Source organism: Sciurus carolinensis, chromosome 3 (assembly GCF_902686445.1).
Source record: "Sciurus carolinensis chromosome 3, mSciCar1.2, whole genome shotgun sequence".
In the NCBI taxonomy this organism is placed as follows: domain Eukaryota; kingdom Metazoa; phylum Chordata; class Mammalia; order Rodentia; family Sciuridae; genus Sciurus; species Sciurus carolinensis.
Window position 1 is genome coordinate 126,262,063 of NC_062215.1, and position 25,883 is coordinate 126,287,945.

A 25,883-nucleotide genomic window follows, 5' to 3' on the forward strand; every position below is an offset into this window, starting at 1 on the left:
CTTGCTACATGTTGAATATCCCTAATCTGAAATTTGAAATTCTCTAAAATCCAGATTTTTCTGAATGCTAACGTGATACCACAGTGGGAAAAATTCACTTTTGACCTCACGTGATGGTTTGAAATCAAATTGTAGGTGCCCTAAAAATATTGTATAAAATTACCTTCTGGCTGTGTGCTTATGGTGTATATGAAATATAAATGAATTTCATGTGTAGACTTCGTTTCTATATCTAACATATCTCATGTATAAATATTCTAAAATCAGAAAAAATATGAAATCTGGAATGCTTCTGGTTCAAAGCATTTCAGATAAGAGATATTCAACCTATATTTATTTTCTGTTTTGTCCATCTGGTTTTTGTTCTCTTCTTTTTTTACTACCTTTTTAAGATTGATTATTTTTAATGATACCTTTTATTCCATTGTTTCTTTATTAGCTCTAACCTTTTTTATTGTTGTTATTTTAGGGTTTATTGTACACAGCTTTAAATTATAGCAGTTTTACTGAATAATGGCCTCAAAGGGCAAGAGTAGTGATGCTACAAGAGAAGCCTAAAGTACTGCATAGGGTTTGATACTATCCATAGTTGCAGATATCCTCTGGGGTCTTGAACGTGTCCTCTGAGGACAATGGGAGATACTATACAACCTCCACAATTTAGTTTTTGTTTTTGTTTTGGTGATATAACTGAAGCTTGGCACATAGTCAGTAAATACTTGTTGTTCTGGTATTGAAGGGGGCACTGAAGTAGGATAGAGTTCCTATTCTTATAGAGTTTCATGGCACATGAGAAGAGATTGATTGATGGAGTTGTTATTTTTATATAATACAGTATGGAACAGAGAGGTTATTTTGTTTAAAATAGATATTTGGTTAAGTGTATGAATGAATTTAGACCTTTCTTCAGCAGATTTTTCTTAGGTAACTAATGGCAATAATAGAAACAGACTTTTAAAGGATAAAGGGGCTCCTACAATGTATATGGTAGTAGACACCATTTTTGAGCATTGTGTCCCAACAATAGTTTCTTATTAAATTAGCATGCTGTAGTATGCAGATTTTCTAGCTAGGGTAAATGACAAGTTTCAAATCCAGGTTTTTAACTGTTAACACTTACCTCACTTACATAGTAGGAAGTTAGTGAGTTTTTTTTTTTTTTTTTTTTTTAACAAGAGATTAAAATTTTATGCTAGGTAGAGTTCCTTCAGCATAAGAACTCTTTTTATTTCTGGAGTCTTTATCTTCATTGCTTTACATAATTCCTGGCACAATAGTAACTTACAATTGAAGAGAGTAAGGAAGTGGTTTGCCAGATATAAGATCCAACCTAATAGTATATCTAATATTGGGTATACTGGTGGAAATAGTTTTACGTGTATATTTAATGATGTGCTTCTAAGTAAGTAATGTGGAAGTTTATTTTGTCATAAAAATATGTAAAAATTCTATTTAGTACCTACCACATCTTAGGGCTCCATGAATATTTTTTCTTTTCCTAATTTCATAAAATTGAGTAACAGCAGTTTTTTGAGAGAAAATAATGTCAATATAGATTATGGGTGGAGTTAGGGGAGAAATATAATGTAATAATCTGGTAATCTTCATTTTAACCCATTTGTATGTACTTGTTTTGTTGGTGGGTAGTTATTAACCTCATTTCAAAAAATGTTTAGTTTACTTTGGTATTTGGGATTGAACCCAGAAGCTTTCTACCTCTAAGCTATGCCCTACCCCCATTTTTTGTTTGTTTTAAAATTTTGAGACAGTGTCTCAGTTGCCCAGGTTGGCATCAAACTTGGAATCCTCCTGCCTCTACCCCCCAAGTAACTGAAATTACAGGTGTGCATTACTGTGTTTGGCATTAACCTCCTAAAATTAAATAAATATATTGAGTATTTAGTGAAAAAGAATGTGGCAATTGATGTCTTTTCAAATCTTGTTTCCTAACAGTAAAATTAGAAAAGATAAAATAGTTTGCATCGGTGGTGTGCACAATCTAACAAGTTATATTTAACCTACTAGGCTTTCAAATTTGGGATTACAACTTTCATACCATACTCAAATACTCAGATACAAACATAGCTGTGTCTATGTTTGACATATTCTGTGTCTCTGCATGGCTTACTTGAAAAATAGAAGCAGTTGCTTAACTGGATGACTATCAAAATGGTCAATGCAGATTGATGGGCTTGAGTGCAGTAGATAGTGGGTATGCAGATGGTGGTGTCTGTACCATTTGACAGGAGATGGCTGAGTCTTTAAAATTATTTCAGTGCAATGGCTTTGGTGTTTTGCAGTAAAGGGCATCCATTCAACCTCAGGTGCTGTACAGATGGCAAAGCTAAGCTAATATAGAAAAATGAGAAACAAGTGACTATTTAATGTACAGGAATGCATGATCTGCATCACAAATAAATGATGGTATTACATGCAGGAAACCTAGCCAGATGGCTGTACATTAAAACACATGACTCCTTGAGAGAATTAAGTACAGGCAATTTGCTCAGATTTTCTGCAGGCCTGCTGCATATTATATTAGGGCAGGGAGAACAAGAGATTAAGTGCTTTATTTATTGAAAGTGTTTAGGTGAGGTTGGAAGTTATTTAAGCCTAATCTGTTTTCCATAAGTCTTTAAATTGTCTCTTTGTGGGGTGGAGGAAAAGGTGAGGAGGGACAACTGGCTTTAAAACAAAAGGATATAAGGAACAAGATTGTTGAACTGTGGAAACTATAGCTATCTTTTGGCCCACACTCTTCAGTTTGTAAAAGTTTCCACTAGACAGAAGTTTAAAATTTTTCGAGGACTAGTAAAAGTATTTATTTTTCAGTATAGGTTTTAATGAATCAAAATACCAGTGTCATATGGAAATTTTAAAGTGGGAAGAGTTAATGTGTTGAGCCCTGTGTAAAATGGCACCATTTTCACTGTTCAAATGTTAACATTTTTGTTTTTCAGCTTAAAGAAAGTGGTTATTGTACAGGTCATGAACCAGATTCCCTGGAATTCAGCACTGTGGGAGGATGGATATCTACTCGGGCATCAGGCATGAAGAAGAATATCTATGGCAATATTGAGGACCTGGTGAATTTATTTCTGTTTATATAATTGATTAATATATAGGGAGTATTATGAAGAGGTTCATCTTCCCCAAAATGTAGCTCTTTTGGTTAAAATAATGTGGCATATATAGTGGAAATGATTAAAAGACATGATCATAATCATGGTCATTATTTAAGGATGTTCCTAATCAAGTGACCAATACTTAAGCTTTATAGATATTTCATAGTATCCAACTTATGAAATATACAAATATTTATAAACCTTATGGAAACTCAAAGATTTTAGTCCATTTATTTAAGTATTTCAGCATTGCTACTGCTACTCTGTTGCTTTAGGAGATTTTACATTTATTTTTCTGAAAAAAAAATGTAAATTTCTAAAAAATTCTGTTAAAGGGCTGATTGAAATTGTTATTAAGTAGTGATATGACCTGTGATATTTAATATGTTTACCATTTTGTTTCAGCTTATCTGGTGCCAGTTTTCTGGAAGTTAGTGTGATAATAGTGTAACTGTGGGCACCCTAGTTAGGTATTAGGTATCATTTGTTTCATTTATAGTTCTTCCAGTGATTAGTTGTGTGACTTCATGAAAATTGGGTTACCATTCTAAACTTTAATTTTCCTTTCTATAAAATAGAGTAATAATATTCAATGTATAGAACTGTTGTAAGGAGTAAAGGACATGAAGTGAAAACTCAGAATCTCTGGGGTACAGTAGGTGCTTCATAAATGTTAGTTCCTTTATATTCAGTATTTTGAGAATATTTGAGAATAGTTTAAAAGAACTTGAATATAAATTTTGAGGGTATTAAAGTGACATTCCTAACATTATTCCTGGACTTGTAAGGCTTTCTTTTTCAAATCTAAAGTTTCAACATTTTCAGTTGATGGAAATTTAAAAATTTTTAATGAGATATATTTGTTCTTTGTAGTTAACACCCAGTAATTTAAGACTCTTATTTGTCTGATGAACTTTTTAGAAATGTTTGTATTATCCTGTTTCTTCTTCCTCTCCCTCCTTTCCATTCTTTATTTTCTTTTCCTGCTGAGGATGGAATCCAGGGCCACATACATGCTGGGCAAGGGTTGTATGGCCCAGCCACACCCTAGCCCATGTGCCCATGTTTATTTTGTTTTATTGAGGACATTTTTCAAAATTACATTTTTTTCTTTTTGTGATTAAATTGGATTATTAAGAACTTTATCACAGTTAGGCAAATACTTGATAAACTGTTAAATTTAATACTGCTAAAGCATTTATTTTAGTCATATTTTTTGGAGATACTTAAGGGCCACAGATTATAAGCATACATCCTAATGTACTTATCTGACTAGTAATTACATAACACGTTTTGTTTTTAACTTAAATTTCTTTGCAACATGTTGTATTCTCTGAAACTATCTTAATTTTCATTGCTTTTATGAAATCTCTACTAAAGTTGGTATATTTTTAATCTCTGTGCCTGCGGTGGAATTCATGAAAAATGTTACACTTTTTAAAAGTGTTAATGTTTCTTTAATCAGCATTAGTGTATAAAGTATAAGTAATTATATTTTAACTTTGAAAAAAAGTTGAAAATAGTTATTTGGTCTAATTTTAATCTTAAAAAAAGTCTTGAATCTTGTGTACAATGGAATAAACTTTTTACTTTAAATTTCTGGTCCCCACTTGTTCCCAAGGACTTTTTAAGGAATTCTAAAGTTCAACTCAAGTTATTTTTTGATTTACTGAAAGACTTTTCACTAAAGGATTTCCTGAGCATTTCTGGTTATACTTTCTTATGCTGATGCTATGGAGTTGAAGCTCATGGCCATTAGCAATTATCCACTGCCACTGTAAAAATGCTTTGCTATACTTTTTTGTTATAAAGCACTATTTGAAGGAAAAGTTGAAACTTATAGTTTAGCTTGATTTTTAGTAATCAAATTAAAAATTCTGAATTTCACAAAAGGAAATAAAGTGTGACATACTAAGCATTTAGTTTTTAAAAGTTTCTGAAGAAAATACTTCTTTTAAAATCATAACTGTGATATGGACAATTTATGCAATTAGAAAACAACTTGTTTTTATTTAAAAAATAACATGTACACATATTAACATGGGCATATCTAGTTTTTTAAAAATATTTTTTAGTTGTAGATGCACACAATACCTTCACCTTATTTATCCACTTATGCAGGGCTGAGGAGCGAACCTAGTGCCTCATGCATGCCAGGCAACCACTCCACCACTGTGCCACTACCCCAGCTTGCATGTCTAGTTTTTAATATAAAAAACGATCATATCATGTTTTATTTGTTCTTTAATTTTTGTTATCAGCATATTAACATGACTGAATGGAAGTTTGCACTATCATTTTTAAAGAGTTCATATGATCTTTATTGATAATTCATGTATTAAACAGTCTCCGTAGTTATTCTTTGATTTTAAAATTACAGAAAACAGATAAAATTATCCTCTAACACAATTTCTTGGGCATATTCCTTTGTTTTAGTAGGCTCCCAGAGGTTGAATTGTTGGTTTAAGAAATTTATACATTTTTAAGTCTTTGAATCCTAATTTGAATTACCGCATAAAACGTTTGTAATGATCAATATTCCTACTAGCCTATGAGAATCTTTGTAGTTAACTGGACCTTTCTGTTAATATTTTGTTTTTTAATTTCTTTTTTTAATTACTGGGGTAATTAAAAAGTACTGCAATGGCACTTCTTATTTCTTATTTTGTGAATTGCTTATAGTTCTCTGATTATTTCCTTTAATAATAAATAGATCATTGTTTACTGATCAAAAATTTATTCTAAAAATGTGTTGGATTTTTACCTCTTTCTGAATGAGATATTGGAACTATTTTTTAGAATGATCCTCCTTCCCCAGAATATCTACTTTCTCACCTCTACGTTGTACTACATCCTTTCTCTTTAACTCAGTTACTGCTTCTGTCTGTATACATCTATCTATTTTTGTGGTGCTTGAGATCTAACCCAGAATCCGGCACATGCTAGGCAAGTGCTCTAACTGAATTATAATCCTGATTTGACATGATCTTAATTGATATTTGATTCTTTTCATTTGTAGGGTTAAGTTAAAAATATTATTTTTCTTAAAATTCCAAGCATCTAGCACAGTACCTGACATGAATAATAGTGCTTCATAAATATGGTTAAATAGCCAGGTGTAGTGACATATGCCTGTGATTCCAGCGATTTGAGAGTCTGAGGAAGTAAGATTGTAGGCCAGCCTGGGCAACTTAGTGAGAAATAAAAAATAAAAAGAACTCAGGGATGTAGTTCAGATCCCCAGTACTCTATTTATCTATCTATAATATACTATATATCATATATTATATACATAATATATATCATATATAGTATATGTGACTACATACCATATAAATATGTATTATATATTATAATATGTAATAACATTATTATATATTTGAAATTCATGACAGAATGAGCCGTAAAGGTAATATCTTCATTTTTTATTGTTTGAGTTCTTAGTTATTTGTCACATGGGTAACCTTGGACGAAACCTAATTAAAATATATTTTTCCATTCTTAAGATGATCAGTATATTTAAACCAGCTTAAATCAAGAGGCATATAATAATCTTAGGATTTTTCTTTTAGGTTATATACAAATTTTATCTTTAGTCTAAGAATTACTAGAAGATATTAGAGTCCTGAAGGGCATTACAATCTGCTTAACCTAACATTTTAAAAGTAGTATTTTATATAAATATATAAAATGTGTATATATACACACAAATTCAATGACTGATTCCTAGAATTTACATCCTGTATTGTATTAAACAGGTGGTTCATATGAAAATGGTAACACCTAGAGGTGTAATAGAAAAAAGCTGTCAAGGACCTCGTATGTCAACAGGCCCTGATATCCATCACTTCATCATGGGATCTGAAGGTAAATATAACTGCAGATTTATTATGAAAAAAATACAGGTTAGTGACTCAGTTTTGTGGAAAATCTATGGTATTGTGATATTGGATCTTTGAAAGAACAACATTTTATATACTTAAGGAATAATTTTTTTAAAAGATTTTATTATTTTAATTAGTACTTCATAAAGTTTTTATTATGAGAACATCTTATTTAACATTCTTGCACATTTTGCTTTTTTATATTCCTAGAGACAGTGTGTCTTTTCTAAATTACATTTTTTCTTTCAGAATTTTTAATTAATTTTAGGAAAAGTAGGATTTAATGTAGTTTATTTTAACATTATATACTATACTATTTAATCTTTTTATAGCTATCAGGAGAGAACTGAAAGCATTGTCTTGCTGTTTTATTTTACTATAATTTTATCTTGTTATTTACTATTGGATTTTTAGAAGAACTGAAATTAAATTCTGATTTACATCTTTTACTAGTGCATTATAGTTATACATAATAGAGGGGTTCATTTTGACATATTCGTCAATGAATGTAACATAGTTCTCTTCATTTCGGCCCCCAGTATCTTTTAAACCTGTTGGTCATTAAATTTTTATTTTGCAAGTAATATCCTTTGCTTGGTTACTTAGTGTTGGATAGATTAGACTATAGTTTTTCATTTCATCCTAAACATGCAGTTGCTATATAGATTAGAAAAAAATTAACTTCTTGTCTTTTACAAACTATATGTAGACACAGTTAATTGTAAGGATATGGTAAACATGACCTTACTTTCAGTTCTGTGAGTAGGAGATTTGGAGAATTAAGAGAAATAATAATTTGGAGAAATAAACTAAAGCAAGAAAGTATTTCTAAATTTGATAAATTAAAACAAGAAAGTGTTTGTAAATTGGCAAAGGTACTTACTTATTTCAGAGGTGGTCCATGCAGAAGATTTTAACTATCTTCAGAAATGAAAGAGTAGTTATAATGAACTAAGATGTTAGATGACAGATTCTAATCTTTGATAGTAATATCAAAGACAAAAAAAAATGACAAAATGTTCTCTTGGTGGTATGATAAAATGATACGATCTTTACCATATCACTAAAATTTGATAGACTATTGTCCAGGGGTATAGCTTAGGTGTTTGGTATGATAATTGGTGCATTGATTATCATACAATGATAGACTTTTGTTGAGATATCTCACTAGTTTACTCAGTTTATTTTCTGATCAGCATAATCTATGAAAAAAACAGCTACATTTTTAATGAGAAAAGTATAATGTTAAGTTCCTTTAAAATAATATAGTTCTCAATAAACATTTTTCTGGAAATTCTTACATAAATACAGTATCTAAAAGTTAACTAAAAGAATATAAGTTTCTGCTATTACATAAGAAATGGGTATCAAAACTCATAATTTATTTATTTATTTGTTCTGATACTGGGAATTAGACTCAAAGGTACTTTACTGGTGGGCTACATCCCTACTCCTTTTATTTTTTACTTTGAAACAGTGTCTCCCTAAGTTGCCCAAGCTGGCCTCTTAACTTGCACTCCTCCTGCTTCAGCCTCCTGAGTCGCTGGGATTGCAGCCATGTGCCACTGCGCCCACATAAAAGTCATAATTTTTAATTATATTATTGATGTATACATAGTTGGTATTGAATCTATAAAATATAAATTATCTTTTCATTAATTTTTTTTCCTCAATTAGTGTTTTAAAAATTCTGCTTGTTAGGTACTGTACTAGCACACTTAAGGGTACTTATGTATAGACCATTATACAATGTGATAAATATATTTGAAATAAATGTAGGAGAAATACAGATCTGGTCAGGTGGATAGGTACTTAAGGCTTCCCTAGAGAAACCATACCTAAAGTGGTTGTTGAAGACTGATAAGCAGAAAATAATTCCAGGTCAAATAGAGAAAGGAGGACAGTAAGTTGCTTTGTAAAAACAATGTATAGACAGGCTTAAAAGTGAGAAAGTGCCATGTCTGCTTCATCATGAAGCTGCCAGTTTTTCAGTACAACTAGAACATGAGGTTTAATTGCTGGGTAGAGCAGACAGCAGGTTACAGGGGGACTGGGGAGATATTTAAGGAAGGAAAACAATAAAATAAGTGAGGAAATACAAGAAATATGATTTATGGAAAATATACTTAAGTACAGGTAGTTAAGTGAGATTTTATTATGACTATGTATTCAGAATAACATACTGATTTAAGAACATGAACCATGAAGTCTGTCAGATTTAGGTGTCTATCCTAGTTTTATCGCTTGTGTTTCTGGGACTTTGTTTAAATTAGGTAATTATCTATGCCCAATATCCTCAGCTGTAAAATGAATATAATAAAAAGTATCCCTCTTCATAAATTTGTTGTGAGGATTTAATGTAATTGTGCCCAGCGTTTTATAAACAAATGTTAAGTTTATTACCATTATTCTATTATTTTCATATCACTAATCTTCACCATTTATGGTTCCTAATCGCTATTTTAGCTTGTATGCAAATATAGCTTTATTTTTATATAGACTAGGAGATGGCATGACTGAGAAAGTAAACTATGTAACATCATATTGTTTCGTAAAATGTATTTTTATGTGCTGTTTTGAACTACCAGTAAAATTACTTATTCCTTATGTGTGATCATAAACCTTTCCTGAAGGTTACAAAATTTTTTTCTATAGTTAATGACAACCTTGAAATGATTACTTCAAAAAAAATCTGTTTCCCTTCATCCTTTGAAGTTTTTTTTGTTTTTTTTTTTTTTTTTTTTTTTTACACCTGGGATTGAACCCAGGGGCACTTAACCACTGAGACACATCCCCAGCCCTTTTTATTTTGAGTTGGGGGTCTTGCTTAGTTGCTGAGGGCCTCACTAAGTTGTTGAGGCTGGGTTTGCACTTGCAGTCCTCCTGCCTCAGCCTCCCAAGCTGCTGGAATTACTGTTGTGTACTGCTGCACCTGATTCTAACTTTTACATATGACTGACAACATGAAGTATAATGTTTTTCTTTTTTTGTATTATGGATTTTTCATGTTTTTTTTCCAATAAGGAGTTTTCTCCTATTTTAGATATTCTAATATGATCAGTATAATGCAGCTTATAATAAATATTCAAAGCATTATAAATGCATTGTTTTTCTAACCATAGAATTTATTAATAATTTGACTTGCTCTTTTATTTGAACAACAAAGTACATTTTTGTTTTTTAACCTACTTATATGCCTTTGTTTTAGTCTTCTATCTACAATTAAGTAGATAAAATGGTTTGTATCAATCCTTTTGTAAAGATTGACTAGTCATGTTTTGATTAAATAAAGATCATCCTTGGGTAGTTTCTCAGGAAAGACACTTTTGGCCATTCCCTGAGTTCTGGAATGTTCTAAGCAGGTTTTCTGTGACTTTGATACTTTAAGGATGGTTTGAGTGGATATGTCTTTGAGTCATCCTTTTTCTAACTTTCTTGAAAATGCAGCTCCACTGTTAAATTGATTTTATATATTGTTTTAAAGAAATGATACCAGTCTATTCTCTTACTTTTGTAGGTTGTTTTCTCTTTTTACCTGGAGGCACAGGATTTTTTTTCTTTGTCATTAAAGTATTCTTTTAGAGTTTAGAGTTGATTATTTTGCTCTAGTATCTGGTAGAGGTTTTCTATGTGTAGACTCAAGTCTTTTATTTCTAGAATTTTTTTTTGGATTGTAATATTAAATATTAAAAATATTTCTACTTAAAAAATAAAAGTGTTTTTTATTGTTTTGATTTTTATTCTTTAGGGCCACCCATTATACATATGTTTGAATTCCTTTGCTTATTTTCCATTTCATCTACTTTCTCTGATTTCTTTATTTTATTGCCATTCTTTGGCTGCTTTTCTGCTTTTAAAAAATACCCTAATAAGTTTTCATTTACGTCTGTTCCCTATTCGGTTACCTTATAATTCAACCTTCATTTTTTTATGTGTCTTTTACAATTGTTACTGTATTTCTTTTTCATTAACAATGGTTTGTTTTATTTCTTCTAGGGGCATTTTGATTTGTTTTTAAATTTTGTGTTTCTGATTCTATGTTTTTTTTTTAATTTGTTTTTAGTATTCCTAATTGTTTGTTTGATAGTATATTTTGAAATGTTGTATTGCAGTTCTTCTCAAGATCATGGTTGGTTTGGGGAGTGGGATTTTTTTTTTTTTTTTCAAAAATGCTTTTATTTGTATTTTCTGACTTTTTTGCAGTATTTTTTAAAAATGTATTTGTTCTGCTTTTTTCCTATTTGTGTTTATTACTTGAAATAGGTTTCTAGTTTGGCAGTGTTGTTTCACCCCCACTGCCCCATTTTCTGTTCTCTTTTGTGCTGTTTGTTTTTTATGGTATTTTTGTTGGGGGGAAAGAATGGCTGTCTTTTCCCTGTTTTTCTCCATACTTTTCCTTTACTGGATTTTCTCTAAAGAGTTTCATCCTCCTCAGGTTGTGTGTGTGTTTGTGTGTGTGTGTATGTAATTTGTGTTTCTCCAAGGCTGCAGTTTTTGGTTCCTCATATTTTCAAATTCCTCTCTTAGGGCTGTGGACTACTGCCGTCTTGTACAGTATATTGTTTTTATTGGCATTATTGTCATATGTTTTCTTTCTGGTTGTAATTTTGTCTGTGCTTCTTCCAGGTTCTCAGTTATCCTCTTTCTTGTGTGATCTTTTAATCCTCCCCTTATTCTCTTTCTGGCTTGTAGCAGCTGGAAGGCTGCAGGAGATCTGTTGGAGTTTTTTTTTTTTTTTTCCTTTTTTTCCCTTGATTTAGAGAGAGGAAGTTTGAAGGTTGCAGGGTTTTTTTTTTGTCTTTAGTAATACTACAGTTGTGTATTACAAGTTGTGTGACTTGTTTTCCTTGTTGATTTTTTTTTTTTTTTTTTTTGGCAGAGGAAGGGTAAAGGAAGAGGGAAATTTCAGAATCAAATGACTGCCATTATTCTTAATCATGAGATCATCTTTTGAGTATATTTTATCAAATTATGAAAGGTTTTATTTGCTTCAAGCAAATACTTGCATTTTATAGTAAACAGCAGTCAAAGCTTCTTTTTTCTTCAAGAACAAAAATTATATTTGAATATTATAAAACAAAATGTTAAAATTTATTACAACCTATTTTTTAAACATAAGCATGTTTTTAAACGTAAGCATATAATAATATGTAAACCTCAGTGTTGTCACATTTCTGTGAAGTTATTTTGTAAACAGTTATATAAGGTAGATCTAAATTATCGGCATAAGGTGTATATAAACAAGTGATAAGTAATCTATGTAGTTTTGTATATCACTCTACTGATCTAATATTCCCAGAACAAAGGAATCAATAAGTACATTAAAGTCCCACAGAAATGGGTCTTTCGATGAAGTGAGTTTGGATATATCCGTTGTGATTGGCTTGAGTATTAAGCCTGAATGGAAGCTGTTCTGTCAAACTGCATTTTGCGATCTCACAATGAGGATGTAATGAACTTGTAGATGGCAAGTTGCATAGACTCACCTTGGTCACTTCCTTGATCTTGCAATAAGGCAATCTCTTATTTTACACCAGATTTTTAAAATCTCATTTATAGTGTTAAGGTGGGTTTTACTACTTTAGGATACCCATCTTACATATATAAGGCAATATGGTTATATAGAAATTTAAGACATGGCTTTTTCTTACCAGTACTTAAGAATTTTGAGTGAGAATTTAAAAGAACGTTTGCTAATGTAAAAAAATATATATATTTTAAAATAAGCTTTTTGAATAATAACATGTTATATTTACAAAATTGAGATATGTAGAAAGTATGTACAAAATTCAGGGTTGTATATTTTCCAGAGTCAACACTGTAGCTATATATATCGCCTATGGGTTGACGTTTAGTTTCCATTTTTATATTTGAATCATGTTTCGAGTATAGTGTTGTGGTTCAGAGAAATATTTTCAAATTACTTTATTAATCATAAGTAAGAAAATATGTCACAAAAGCAGAAAACTTGGAGTTCAGTTTCTTTTTTAGTTTTTTTCTTTTTAGTTGTAGATGGACACAATACCTTTATTTTATTTTATTTTATTTTATTTTATTTTATTTTATTTATTTTTATGTAGTGCTGAGGAACAAACCCAGTGCCTCATATGTGCTAGGCAGGTGCTCTGCCACTGAGCTACAACCCCAGCCCTGGAGTTCAGTTTTAAATAGAAAAATTTTCTTATCAAAAGTCAGGGTTTGTATCGACCTTCTCTTAATGAATTTAATCTAGTGACATTTGAATTTCAGCAAGTATTTTTTAAGATTTTTTATAGCTTACTGATAGATTAGAGTAGGTAGAAGAGGTAATTCATGTCTTTAGGAATTTATGCCTAACAAATTTCAAATTTATTTGTAGAACTGACTTTGAATATCAGGTGTTAATTCCAAGACTACTAGGAAACTTATAAAAGTGTTGAAAGGTTTACAAGTAAGCTTAGTGATGATGTCAGTATCCTGAAAGGAAATTAAAAACTGAAGTGATACTACATTTCTTGATAATATAGAATAGGTGTGATAGATAATTCTGTGCTGGTGAATGAGAAGACAGCATTGTGTTAATAGCTTACCTGTCAACCTTTTGTCCTTTCTCTGACAAAAGACTAAAAGTTCACCTCAGACAGAAACAGTGTTTTTTTTAAGCTATCACTCACTCCACCTACACTCATACACCTTCATGTCCTGAGAAATAACTTTTTTTCTCTATAGATTACCTTTTCTAAATTTCCTAACTGGAATTATATACATATGTAGTTAGTGTATTTTGATTTCTTTTACTTACTCTAATGTTTTTCAAGATTCAGCTGATGTAGTATATATCAGTAGTTGTTCATTCCTTTTTATGACTGAATAGCATTTAATTGCATGGATACAGTACATTTTGTTTATTCATTATCAATAACGGACATTTGGGCTCTTTCTACCTTTTGGTTATTATCAGTTATGCTACGATAAACATCTAGGTACTGACTGTTGTGTGGACACAAGGTTTTCATATCTCAATGTTTTATGTGTCTAAAATGGAATTACTGGTCATACAGGTCATCATCCTGTGTTTCACAGTTCAGAGAACACCCAGATTATTTTCTTGCATGGCTATATCATTTTACATTCCTACAAGCAGTTTATAAGGGTTCCAAGTTTCTTTCTATCCTTGCCACCACTTTATTATCTGTTTTTAAAACTTTATAGTCATATGAATGGTGGTGACCTGGGATCTCATTCCAAATTTGTATTTTCTTTTGAGAAATGATGCTGAGCATCTTTTCATGTGTTTATTGATCACTTGTATATTTCTTTATATATGTCTTTAAAGAATTTTTGCCTATTTTTTAGTTGGCTATTTGTCTTTATTATGGAATTATAAGAGACTTTATTCTGGGTATAAGTCCCTGTCAGATAAATGATTTGCAAATATTTTCTCCCATTCTGTAGATTTCTTGCTTGCGTTTTTGAAGCCCAAAAGTTTTAGATTTTGGTGGAATCAAATTCATCTTTTTTTGTTTTTCTTCTTTGTGGCTTTCATATTTTGGGTATCATATCTAAAAATCTAATAACAAATCCACGGTGCTGAAGTGCACTGTCAGATACACTGTCTGCGTCCCAGAGTTTTATAGTTCTAGCTTTTGTGTTTAGGTCTTTCATCCATTTTGAATTACTTTTTGTATGTGGTGTGAGGTAAGGGTTGGACTTTATTCTTTTGTATATAGATAATCCATTTTTCTACTGTCATTTTTTAAAAAGACTGTTCCTCATTGGATGGTCTTGGCACCCTTGTCAAGATTTAGCTGACTTCAGAAACATGGGTTTCTTTTTGGATTCCCAGTTCTTTTCCATTGATCTGTCTGTCTTATACCTGTACCATACTGACTTGATTACTGTTTTTTTAAGCAAAATTTTAAATTGAGAAGTGTGAGTTCTCTTTCTGTTGTTTTCTGATATTGTTTTGGCTATTAGGTTGTTAATTTTTACGGTGAAGCCACCTTGGATTCTGTTAGGGTTTGCATTAAATCTATGGTCTAATTAGATAAATTTGGTGAATATTGTCATCCTAACAAGGTTGAAACTTCCAGTCTATTTCAAATTATTTAGATCTTTAGTTTCTTTCGACAATACTTTATAGTTTTCAAAATGTAAATTTTGTACTTCTTTGTCAGATTTGTTCCTATTTCCTTTTTTGATTATAAATGAAATTATTTTCTTAATTTCATTGTATAGAAACACAATTGATTTTCATATATTAATTTTATTTGCTACAACTTTGCTGACCTCCTTTTTTAGGTCTATTAGTTTGTTATTAGATTTATTAACTTTTTTTAAAATTTAGCTTTTAATTTTTTACAGACTGCATTTTGATTCATTGTACACAAATGGGGTACATCATTTCGTTTCTATGGTTGTACATGATGTAGATTCATACCATTTGTGTAATCATATATGTACATAGGGTAATGATGTCTGTTGCATTCCACCATCTTTCATACCCGCCTTCCTCTCATTTCCTTCTGCATATTCTAAAGTTCCCCCATTCTTCTCTCATTCCCCACCCCCAACCCCCATTATATATCATTCTCTACTTATCAGGGAAAACATTCGGCCTTTGGTTTTTTGGGCTTGGCTTTTTCGCTTAGCATGATATTCTCCAATTCCAGTGATTTATTTGCAAATGCCATAATATTATTCTTCTTTATGGCTGAATAGTATTCCATTGTGTGTATTAACATATTCTGTATACATGATCACATCATCTATAAAAAGTTATTTTTTCCTTTCCAATCTGGATACCTTTAATTTCTTTTCCTTGCCTTGGCTAGAACCTCCAGTATAATGTTGAATAAAAGTGGCAAAAACAGAAATCCTTGTTTTGTTCCTGATCTTAGGGAAAAATCATTTAGTCTTTCCCCATTAAGTAATAATGTTAGATGTGGGTTTCTCATAGATGAACTTTATCAGGTTGATAAAGTTCTCTTTAATTCCTAGTTTATTGAGTGTTTTTATCATGATGTAAATTTGTCAAATAGTTTTTCCTCTATTGAGATGTTCATGACATTTTTTTTTTTAATCTACTAGTATGTTGTATTACATGAATTGATTAGATGTTAAAGCACTCTTTCATTCCTGGGTTAAACCCCACTTGGTTACGGTGTTATTTTTGAGGGGAGGAGGGTGCCAGGGATCGAACTCAGGGGCACTCGTCCACTGAACCACATCCCCAGTCCTATTTTGTATTTATTTAAGGACAGGGAGGGTCTTACTATGAGTCTCACTGAGTTGCTTAGTGCCTTGCTTTAGCTGAGGCTGTCTTTGAACTTGTGATCCTCCTGTCTCAGCCTCCAGAGCTGCTGGGATTACAGGTGTGTGCCACCATGCCTGGCTACAGTGTTATTTTTATGTTGCTTGTTTAATAGTACTTTGTTTAGGATTTTGTTATGGTTGGGCCATAAGACTTGAGAGATACTGATTTGTCATTTTTTTTTCCCTTCGGATGTCTTTGTCTGATGGCTTTGGAATAATATAATACTGGCCTCATACAGTGAGCTGGGAAGTGTTCTCACCTCTTCTACTTTTTGAATTTGTGAAGAATTGATATTGTTATTAATTCCTTAAGTATTGGGCAGGATTCAGTAGTAAAACCGTCTGTGCTAGGCTGTTCTTTACTAGTATGTTTGGCTTATTCATTACTAATTTGAATTAGATTATCTATTTTTTCTTGAGTCAGTTTCAGTAGTTTGTGTCCCTTCTAGGAATTTGTCTGTTTTACGTATATTGTGTAATTTATTGCCTTAGCATTTATGGTTCATAACATTCCTTTATAATCTTTCTCATGTCCCCTATTTCATACCTGATTCTAATAATTTGGTTCATCTTTGTCAGTTTAGGTAACAGTTTATTAATTTTATTGATCTTATTAATTTCACTTCTAGTTTCAGTTTCTTTTGCTTGCTTTATTTAGGTTTAGTTTGCTTTTCATTTTCTAGGTGGGAGGTCAGGTTGTTAGTTTGAGATCTTTAGTATTTTAATAAAGAGACTTTATAGTCTTATATTTCCTATGTTAGGTGTTTCTTTAGCTGCGTTTGATGAATTTTGGTATGTTGTATCTTCATTTCCATCCTTCTCAAAATATTTTCTAATTTCCCTATTGATTTTTTCTTTTACCCATTGATTATTTAGAAACGTATTTAATTTCTGCATATTTGTAAGCTTTCTAAATTTCATTCGTATTGGTTTCTTATTTTGTGGTCACAGAACATACTTTGTACTATTTCAGTTTTTGAAAATCTGCTTGATTTTTTTTTTTAATGGCCTAGCTAGTAGTGGTCTGTTCTGAAGAACATTCTCTGTGAACCTGAAACGAATGTATATTTTGCTGTTGTTGAGTGAAAGGTTCTAGTTTTTTAGATTTAGTTTCCAAATTACCTATTTCTGCTAGTTTTTTCTTCATATATTATTATGTTCTGTTTTTTGATACATACCTGGTGATAATTGGTATGACTTCCTGTCAGTTTGTTAGTATAAAATATCCTTCTTTAATAAAATTTTTGTTTAAAGTCTATTTTTGGCCTCTCCACCTTTCTTGTGGTTGCTATTTATATGATATCTTTTCCCATATTTCAATCTAATTGTATCTCTGAATTTAAAGTTTGTGTCCTATAGCAACATGTAGTTTGATCTTTCTTCTAGTTTTACCATCTCTGTCTTTTGGATACTTTTAACCATCTTCTGTTCTTTTGGATACTTAGTACATTGACATTTAATGTTATTGCTATAGTTGTATCAGTGTCTACCATTCCCCCCCTTCCCTGTAGATCTTAATGTCTTTGTGATTCTCTGTTCTTCCATTATTGCTTTCCTTTGCAATAAGTGAATGTTTTTTTTAATCTGGTACTTTAATGATATTTTTAGTGTGCCTTTTTAAATTGTCTTCTTAGTTCTTGCAACTTTTAAGACTTTACCTTGTTTTTGAGCATTTTTACTGTGATGTGTCTGTTTATGAATATTTGTGTATGTATGTATGTATATGCTAGTGTTAGGAAGTTTTTAGCCATTTTTAAAAAATAGTCTCTCTCTGCTGTCTTTCTGATACTTCCATTATACATATAATGTTTTTTTCATATTTCTCTGAGGCTCCATTAATTTCTATTTGTTGTTCTGTTTGTTCTTCATATTATATGATTTCTATTTTCAAGTTTATTCTTTCTTTGGCAGATCACATCTGTTATTCAGCAATCAGTGATTTTTTTTTTTATTTCAGTTATTGTACTTTTAACTCCAGAATTTCCATTTTGTTCTTTTTGAATGATCTATTGAAAATTTTATTGGTGTGACATTATCAGCATCTTTCTTTACTTCTTATATCATGTTTTATCTTAGTCTTTTGAACACATTTATAGCGATATTTTGAAGTTTTAAAAATCTGACATTTAGTCTCTTCACAGGCAGTTTCTAGTTCCTTTTTTCTTCCTAGAATATGGTTTATACTTTCTTTTTTTATTGTACATATCAGATTTTTTTTGTTTTTATAAAGTGAATATTTTATGTAATATATTGAAGCAGCTCTGTATATTGTCTACCCACCCCAGAACTTGTTTTTATTTGCTTAGGGACTGACTGTATTAATTTTAGTGAGGTCTGTTTTTCTCACATCTTTCCCCTTTGTGCTGTTAACTCTCTGATGTTCCTCTGGTGATGCAGCTTTAGGTATGGCTATAGTCCCTGGGGATGGCAGTATGACAGGGCTTTCTTTGATATCCTTTTTGCTTAGCCACATTTGCAAGTTTATTATGCTAGTGTTTTCAGAAGGGCTCAAGGGCATAAAATGATCTACAGATTAATCTAGGCAAATTCAGTCTCCTTAGAAGGGATAGTTTGAGATTGTTTTTTGTGTGAGTTTAGGAGGGTCCTCCTCAAAGTCTTTTTCCTAGGCAAACTACACAGCCTTTAGTTTAGCCTATGTTTCCAGTGAATCTGTCTGTCCATCCTCTTGAGAGGCAGATGTTTCACTTCACCACATCTTTCACTCTTTTTGAGACTATTCATAGGCTTAAACTTCTCCAAGTTCTGTTGAAGTAATTTCCCTTTGGTAAAAGGTTAGGCGCTATCTATCTCATCCCCCCTTACCCTACTCTCTGACCCATGTAAAATCTTTCAGCTAGGGCTCTGGAGATGGGGGTAAAGACAGTGGTATGCTTTGTCTGAGTATCACCCTGCTTTAGAAGCTGAGTGCTGAGGGCAAGTGGGTAAGGGAAAATAGGCCATATAGGTTTACTACTCCTGGCAAGACAACAGCCAGGGCAAGGGTGATTTCGACCCCATTATTAGTGTGACCCATTCAAGGGAGAACCACTGTACTAGCAGTTGTGACTGAGATTCAGAAGTAGTTCCACCTCTTGGCTGCATGGCTGCATACATCTAGAACTTACATCTCTAGAACATACATTTCGAGAAAAGGTAGCTGGCAACCAGGTATTATATGACTAGGATCAAAAATTTTTCTCTGAAATTAAGTTTTTAGGTATTCAAGAGAAATGAAAACAGGTCCACACAAGAAATCATTATATGTATATTCATAGCAGCAATATTCATTGTAGCTCAAAAGTGGAATCCCATATCAACTGATAGCTAAACAAAATGAGTTATACCACACAGTGTCATATTTGGCAATAAAAAGGAATAAAATAATAATACATGCTGTAACATAAGTGAACCTTAAAACATGGTAATTGAAGGAAAAGTATCAAAAGACCTACATATTGTCAGATTCCTTTTATATGAAATGTCCAGAATATGCAAATTTTAGACAGAAAATAGATTCATGATTGCCTAGGGCTTGGGTGTGGGTGTAGAAATGGGGTGAGACTATTTAATAGGTACAGGTTTCTTTTTTGGGATGATGAAAGTAATCTAAACTTAGAATATAGGGATGGTTGTACCTATCTGTGAATATACTAAAAACCATCAAAGTTTGCATTTTGAACAGGTGGATTTTATTGTCTAAGTTCTAAATAAAGATGCTAAAACAAAAAAAAATTTAGGTATTGGTTTTATTATAAATTTTACAAGACATCTGTTTTACATTCAAATATCAAGCAGGCCAACTTGTAGAGCTTTTGTGATCATATAGAGTATAAGAGGTTCGTATTTTTAATATCAGTTTAAGATCAGGTATATTTGTGGGAAATATATTGTGATCTAATGCAATATAATTTACTTTTGATGAACTCATACTGGTTTTTCATTCTCTATTATTTATTGATAGGCATGTCATAAATTTATTGGTAGCTTTGATTTTGTGATACTTTTATTCTGTCATAATTAAGTTCTGCAGTTTCAACAATTTCCCACTTTACACTTTTAAAACAGTTTTTCAAAATGATTCTCAGAAATTTTACTAGTAGTGTTATTCATTTCTTTCATTGTACATCAGAAACCACTGATTTGGAAAGCTTGGCTTTGTAAATATATTCCTTTTTAACTATATCTCTTCAAATATTTTGTTACAGATATTTAGGTCATGTGGTTATATTTAACATTTTTTTCACCTCTGATTCATCCCTTGTTGTCCCCCTGTGATAAGGAAAATTTGTTTCATTGGTGGTCCTCTTGTGCTAGATATTTATGATAATATTTTGTCTCTGAATGTGCCTTTTGGTTTCTTACAAGGGCATCATCGTAATAATGCCTTTATCTTTTCTTTGTATCAATTCTTAGGAAAAAAGGCTAGTTAAATATTTCCCTAAATTTCTTCTGTCATCTCAAGTTTTCAAGAAAGTTAGGTTCTTTTTTTCCCCCCTGTAAATTGTTTTCATAGTAAAAGCCAGCACACATATCAAAATACAATTTTGTCTTAATACAGATGAGATATAAAAACCTGGATTTTTTCCAGAATTTTTTCTTTTAGTAAATTGTAATATTTAAAAAAAACCACTTAAAAGTAACCCTCTTGGAGGTTACTTTAAAATATTTGTATGTAACTTAAAAAAGTCTGTTCTAAAAACTTTTCTTGAAATTATAAAATTTGCTCAATTGTTTATCTAAAAAGACTTGGTTAGCCATTGTTCCCCAAATAGAATAAATTAAATAGATTTAAATATGGATAATAGAATAAATTAAAAGAATAAATAGATTAAATAGATTTAAATATGATTTAGAAAATTGTAATGTGATATATTGGATTATTCCCCCTTCTTTTTCAGGAACTCTTGGTGTAATAACAGAAGCTACAATAAAAATCAGACCAACCCCTGAATACCAAAAGTATGGCTCGGTAGCTTTCCCTAATTTTGAACAAGGAGTAGCCTGTTTAAGAGAAATTGCAAAACAGGTAAAAAAAAAAAAAAAAAAAAAAAAAAAAGAGAGAGAGAAGAAGATATATTTATACTTTTAAAATTCTGCTGCGTAATTGTGAAATGTTATAAGTAATCTTCATATTCAGTTGTATTATATTTGTGATTTTTACCCAGTTCTATATGAAAGGATAGTGTTGTAAAATCACCCCTTTAAGTGTAGTTACTATTTCTTTCAGTAATTATATTGCTATCACGCCTATTTCTTGGTTTAAAAAGGGATTTGTGATTCTAAGCTAAGGTAAGATATGTACTTGGATTGTAGCTTTGAATGACTCTGCCTTTTTTGGATATTCTATTTCTTAAATTATCTTTGGGTAAGGTATTTTGTGATTAAAGTGATTTTTAATTTATCTTTAATTAAGACATTTATTGAAATTAGAAATAATGTCTGAATATCAGTGACCCTGAAATTTAGAAATTAATTATAGATAATTAGACTTCATCAATAAATAGAATATGCTGCTAGGCTGTACTTTGTTTTATAATATTACTTAAGCTTTTATTTAAGTAACATAAAATAATATGGTGTAAAACAATATGTTTAGCTATAAGCTAAAAAGAATTCCCATTTTCTTCTCCCTTCTTAAAAAGAGATAGATTATTAAGTGTTTTTTAAAAGACTAGATAATGCCAAGTAATTGCATTTCTGTATTCTGTGTATTAGTATGTAAATTCCTGCATTTTTCTAGGCATTTGTTTTTGTTTGAACTGGAATAGTTTGTAAGTAATTCTATTTCAACATTTCTCAGCAGGAAGGAAGTTAAGGGAATGTACTTAGCCTCTTTCTTCTTTCTTTCTTTCTTTAAACTCCTAGAGCTTTTTAATACTTCCTATCATCTGTACTCAAATAGAATCTTGTGGGCAAGGAAGTTTTTCAGTGTAACCTATATAGGTCAGTTTCCCAGCATCCTGGTGAAGGGAGACTGATGAACAAATGAAAATAACTAACAAGTAGTCTGAATTCACCTTGGCCTTTGTAAGATACTGAAAGGAAAAATGGCAAATAGTTTCATCTTTCCACCATCTCAAGACAACCACTATTGATGTTTAAAAGAAGCTACACACACACACACGTGCTGTTTCTAGTGCTCTTGATTGCATATGCTCAGTTTTGCTTCTGAGACACTCATTCTGTCTGGTAGTTTTGCATTTTTACGAATTTCATCTGTTTTCAAGTAGCTTTAGTTATTTATCACTTAGATTGCTAGACTTAGCATAGGCCCATTAATCTTGATTGTCTGTCTACTTCTGGGGTGGGGAGAGGATTTAAAAAGAAATATGATGTTGGCCTAAACATTTTTGGACTTGTGACAGGTTACCTTGGTGTCAAAGCAGAAATAAATATTGACAGTTGAAATTTTACATAGAAATCCTAATTCACTCGAATTTTGATGATACTATATTATCATTAGGCAGCTAGTATATATATCACATTTATTAAAATGATGAGTTGGCAGCAATATTTAAAACAAGACTATTAAGTAAAGGAGGCATGGGGATGAGTTTTAGGAGTAAATAATATTTCTTATGCTAAAATAATGGGTAAGCAGTGAAATTAAAGTGTGTTCTGATATACGTTTGTAAACATTCAATCACTTTTGAAGACCAAGGAAAGCACAATAACTTCAAATGTAAGATACCTTAGGTATTAAGAAACAGAAACTATTTACAGAGCCTTATGGTTTTGCTTATGAGTTAATACCTAGGAGAATGGGAAGCTAGTTTTTTAAGAAAATAATCAGAAGTTCATCAATTAAAAATAAAATCAAAAGAGAATTTTCAGAATAAATTCTATATTCTTGATAATTTCAGATCTTAATGAGTGATTTTTTTTAAATTCAGGTATTTTCACTTTGAATTATCTATCTTATGGGTTAAATTCTTTTGTTTCCCCTGCATCTTTGTCAAGCTTGACTGTTTCCCACCAAAAAGCTCATTAAAGATACAGTTCATATCATCTCTTGTTCAAGGTTTGAACAATATATTTCTAATTATTATTCCCTCCATTTTTATGGCAAAAAAATGGAGGGAATGCCAAATTGGATTTTTTAAAACTATATAGAAGTTATGAAAGTAGTTTGAGTTTTTTTTTTTTTAACCTAACACTGTCCCTTCATAATATCTCCACTATAATGACACAGATTCAGTTGACTCATTAAAAAGTTTCATGTGATCTTTGGATAGAGACATAAATATTTTCTGCTTTCCTTGAGTGTTCCATCTACTTTTGCACATTATAAATATATGTAAATCTGTCTTACATTTCATCATGAAAAGTGATATACAAATGGACCAAAATCTTGTTTATTATTTCATTAGAATGGAAATGTTAAATTTAAACATACATGGTTGGTGCAATCTGGTGCAGTGCTTGTTACAATTTGTGATTCTCTGAAAGTGGTAAAAGAGGAGTTACTTAAGCCATTGAATAGTGGGTGATAGAATTTTCCTTTTTCTTGTGTAAATCTGTAAAACTTGTATTTTTATTCATTTAAAGAAATTCTTAGGATATTCACCCAATGACTGTAGCCTAAACTCACTACATAAAACTATATGCATTTCTATCTTGGAATAAATAAAGGTAATGATTGTAGAAAGTACTACCCTGTGGTTAAAAAGCAAATCAAAAAGAAAGCACTTTTCTAATAGTTTTGACAGTTTGGTTCTGTGTAGTTAGTAATGGACAATTTCTAGAGACAAGTACTAGGGACTTGGAACTCATTAAAAAGCCCAGATAAACAATATTTTATTCTCAAATAGTGCTCTTACTCATTATAAAGTTGCCAAGAACCATTACTTCAATTTGGAGACATTACATTAATTTGGGAAATTACGTATTTTACTTCTCTTATAATATGCACGTAGAAAAGCAATAATTTTACCTGGAAGTGGATAAAAGATTGTATAATGGTTTAGGGATATTTGCATATCAATTTACAGAATGTGCAAATCTCATATGTCAAGAGCAAGACACTATTTGCTGTTCTCCTTTTTAACAGTATTCTGAGGCAGAAAAAGTGAGAAAATTATCAGATTTTGGCAGTAGTCATTGTTCAATTTGAGATTTGGAATTTCTGCTGATAGCAGGCAAATTAAGATCCATTAAAATAGATGGTACATGGTTTATGATTGTGCCAAATTCTTGATTGAATAATGAGTTGGTTGCTTGTAATTCCTCACTGTCATTTCAAAGCACTTCTATTTTTGCAGTATTTTCAGACTCAAGTTGCATTTGAAATGGGAAACTATGTTTTGGATGAGTATCTTTTGGAAAGGAGCACACATGATTGTTCACAAATAGCATAGTGGACTCTGTGTATACTTTCATTACTATTCTTACTGAAGGAAATAAATAAGCAACCATACACTGGCAGCAGAAGGATTCTACTAAGGTTTCTCTCATCTTTGCCCACGTGAGGAATTGCCCTCTTTCAATACTTCACTGTCTTGTGAGGAGCTAGAAAGGAAGATTTAGTGGAAGATTAATGTGATTCTTTCTCATAAGTGGCAGTCAGTATAATCTCCAACTTTACTCAGTAGATGGGTAAGTGATTTTTAAGACTTTCTTAGAAAATAGATGTTATTGTAGCCTCTAAAGAAGGGGAAACATGATTTTTTTTAAATCAGTGTGTTAGATGTAATATTTTATTATTCTCTTTTCTTGCTTATCTGTAAATGACAGTGATGGCTTTACATGGTTTGAAGGGAAAATTGAATGTTGGAACAAGCTGAAAAGCAGTTTTTAAACAGGAGTTATATACCCTGTGATATTGAGAGAAGAGCATTTGTTCTAGTAAGAGGAAAATCTAACTGTGTTTGGGATGAATTATACTTTATCCCTTGAAAGTTGTTTTTCTCAATATCAGAATTAGATTTTTAGAATTACAGGGTAAGTGGCAGCCTTTTCTCTCATTACTTTTTGACAAGGGGTAGTCTTTTTTACCTTCCATCACTTTAATTTTAAACAGTTTTAAACTGGTCAGTATTTTTTCCTGGTGAGTCTAGATCAATTTAGGAAAGACTAGATCTTGAATTTTCTGTAAAAATTTATCCTGCAGGGGTTCAAATATATTGAAAGGAGTTATGCTTAACACATACTTTTTGATACACTTAAAACTGCTTATATTTGTGAGCAATTCTTGGTAATATTTTTTACATATAGAAGATGGAATTGTCTTTTAAAATTTTGGAAAGAATAACCCTAATTAATGCCTGGAAATTGAATTGTTTACTGTGTGATCAAGCAAAATAGGACAACTATAAGACAGATTCTCTATCAGAAACCACTCAGAGCAAATTATTTTACCTTTATTAAAGTGAAAAAATGACAATTATAATTAGGAAACTGGCACTAACTTTTGGCTCTTCCTTTGATATAAGTGGGAGGAAATACCCACACAATAATGTATATTATTTCATTCTTTAAAAACCAGTTGTCTTTTAAATATAGAGTTCTTCTTGTTTACTGTAACACTCTTAGCTGTAAGCTAGTATGTCATTTCCAATACGAGCAGCCAATAATTATAATA

General features: G+C 31.2%; 1 protein-coding gene across 2 annotated transcripts in view; it reads left to right on the forward strand.

Annotated features, from left to right (window-relative positions):
* Agps (alkylglycerone phosphate synthase) overlaps window positions 1–25,883 on the forward strand; it is a 123,407-nt gene that overhangs the window by 41,982 nt on the left and 55,542 nt on the right. For both annotated transcript variants that reach the window (XM_047545094.1, XM_047545096.1), the window contains 3 exons: window positions 2,961–3,086; window positions 6,884–6,992; window positions 21,202–21,329. In XM_047545094.1, the coding sequence (XP_047401050.1) occupies window positions 2,961–3,086; window positions 6,884–6,992; window positions 21,202–21,329 (363 nt within the window). The remainder of the gene's footprint in view (window positions 1–2,960; window positions 3,087–6,883; window positions 6,993–21,201; window positions 21,330–25,883) is intronic.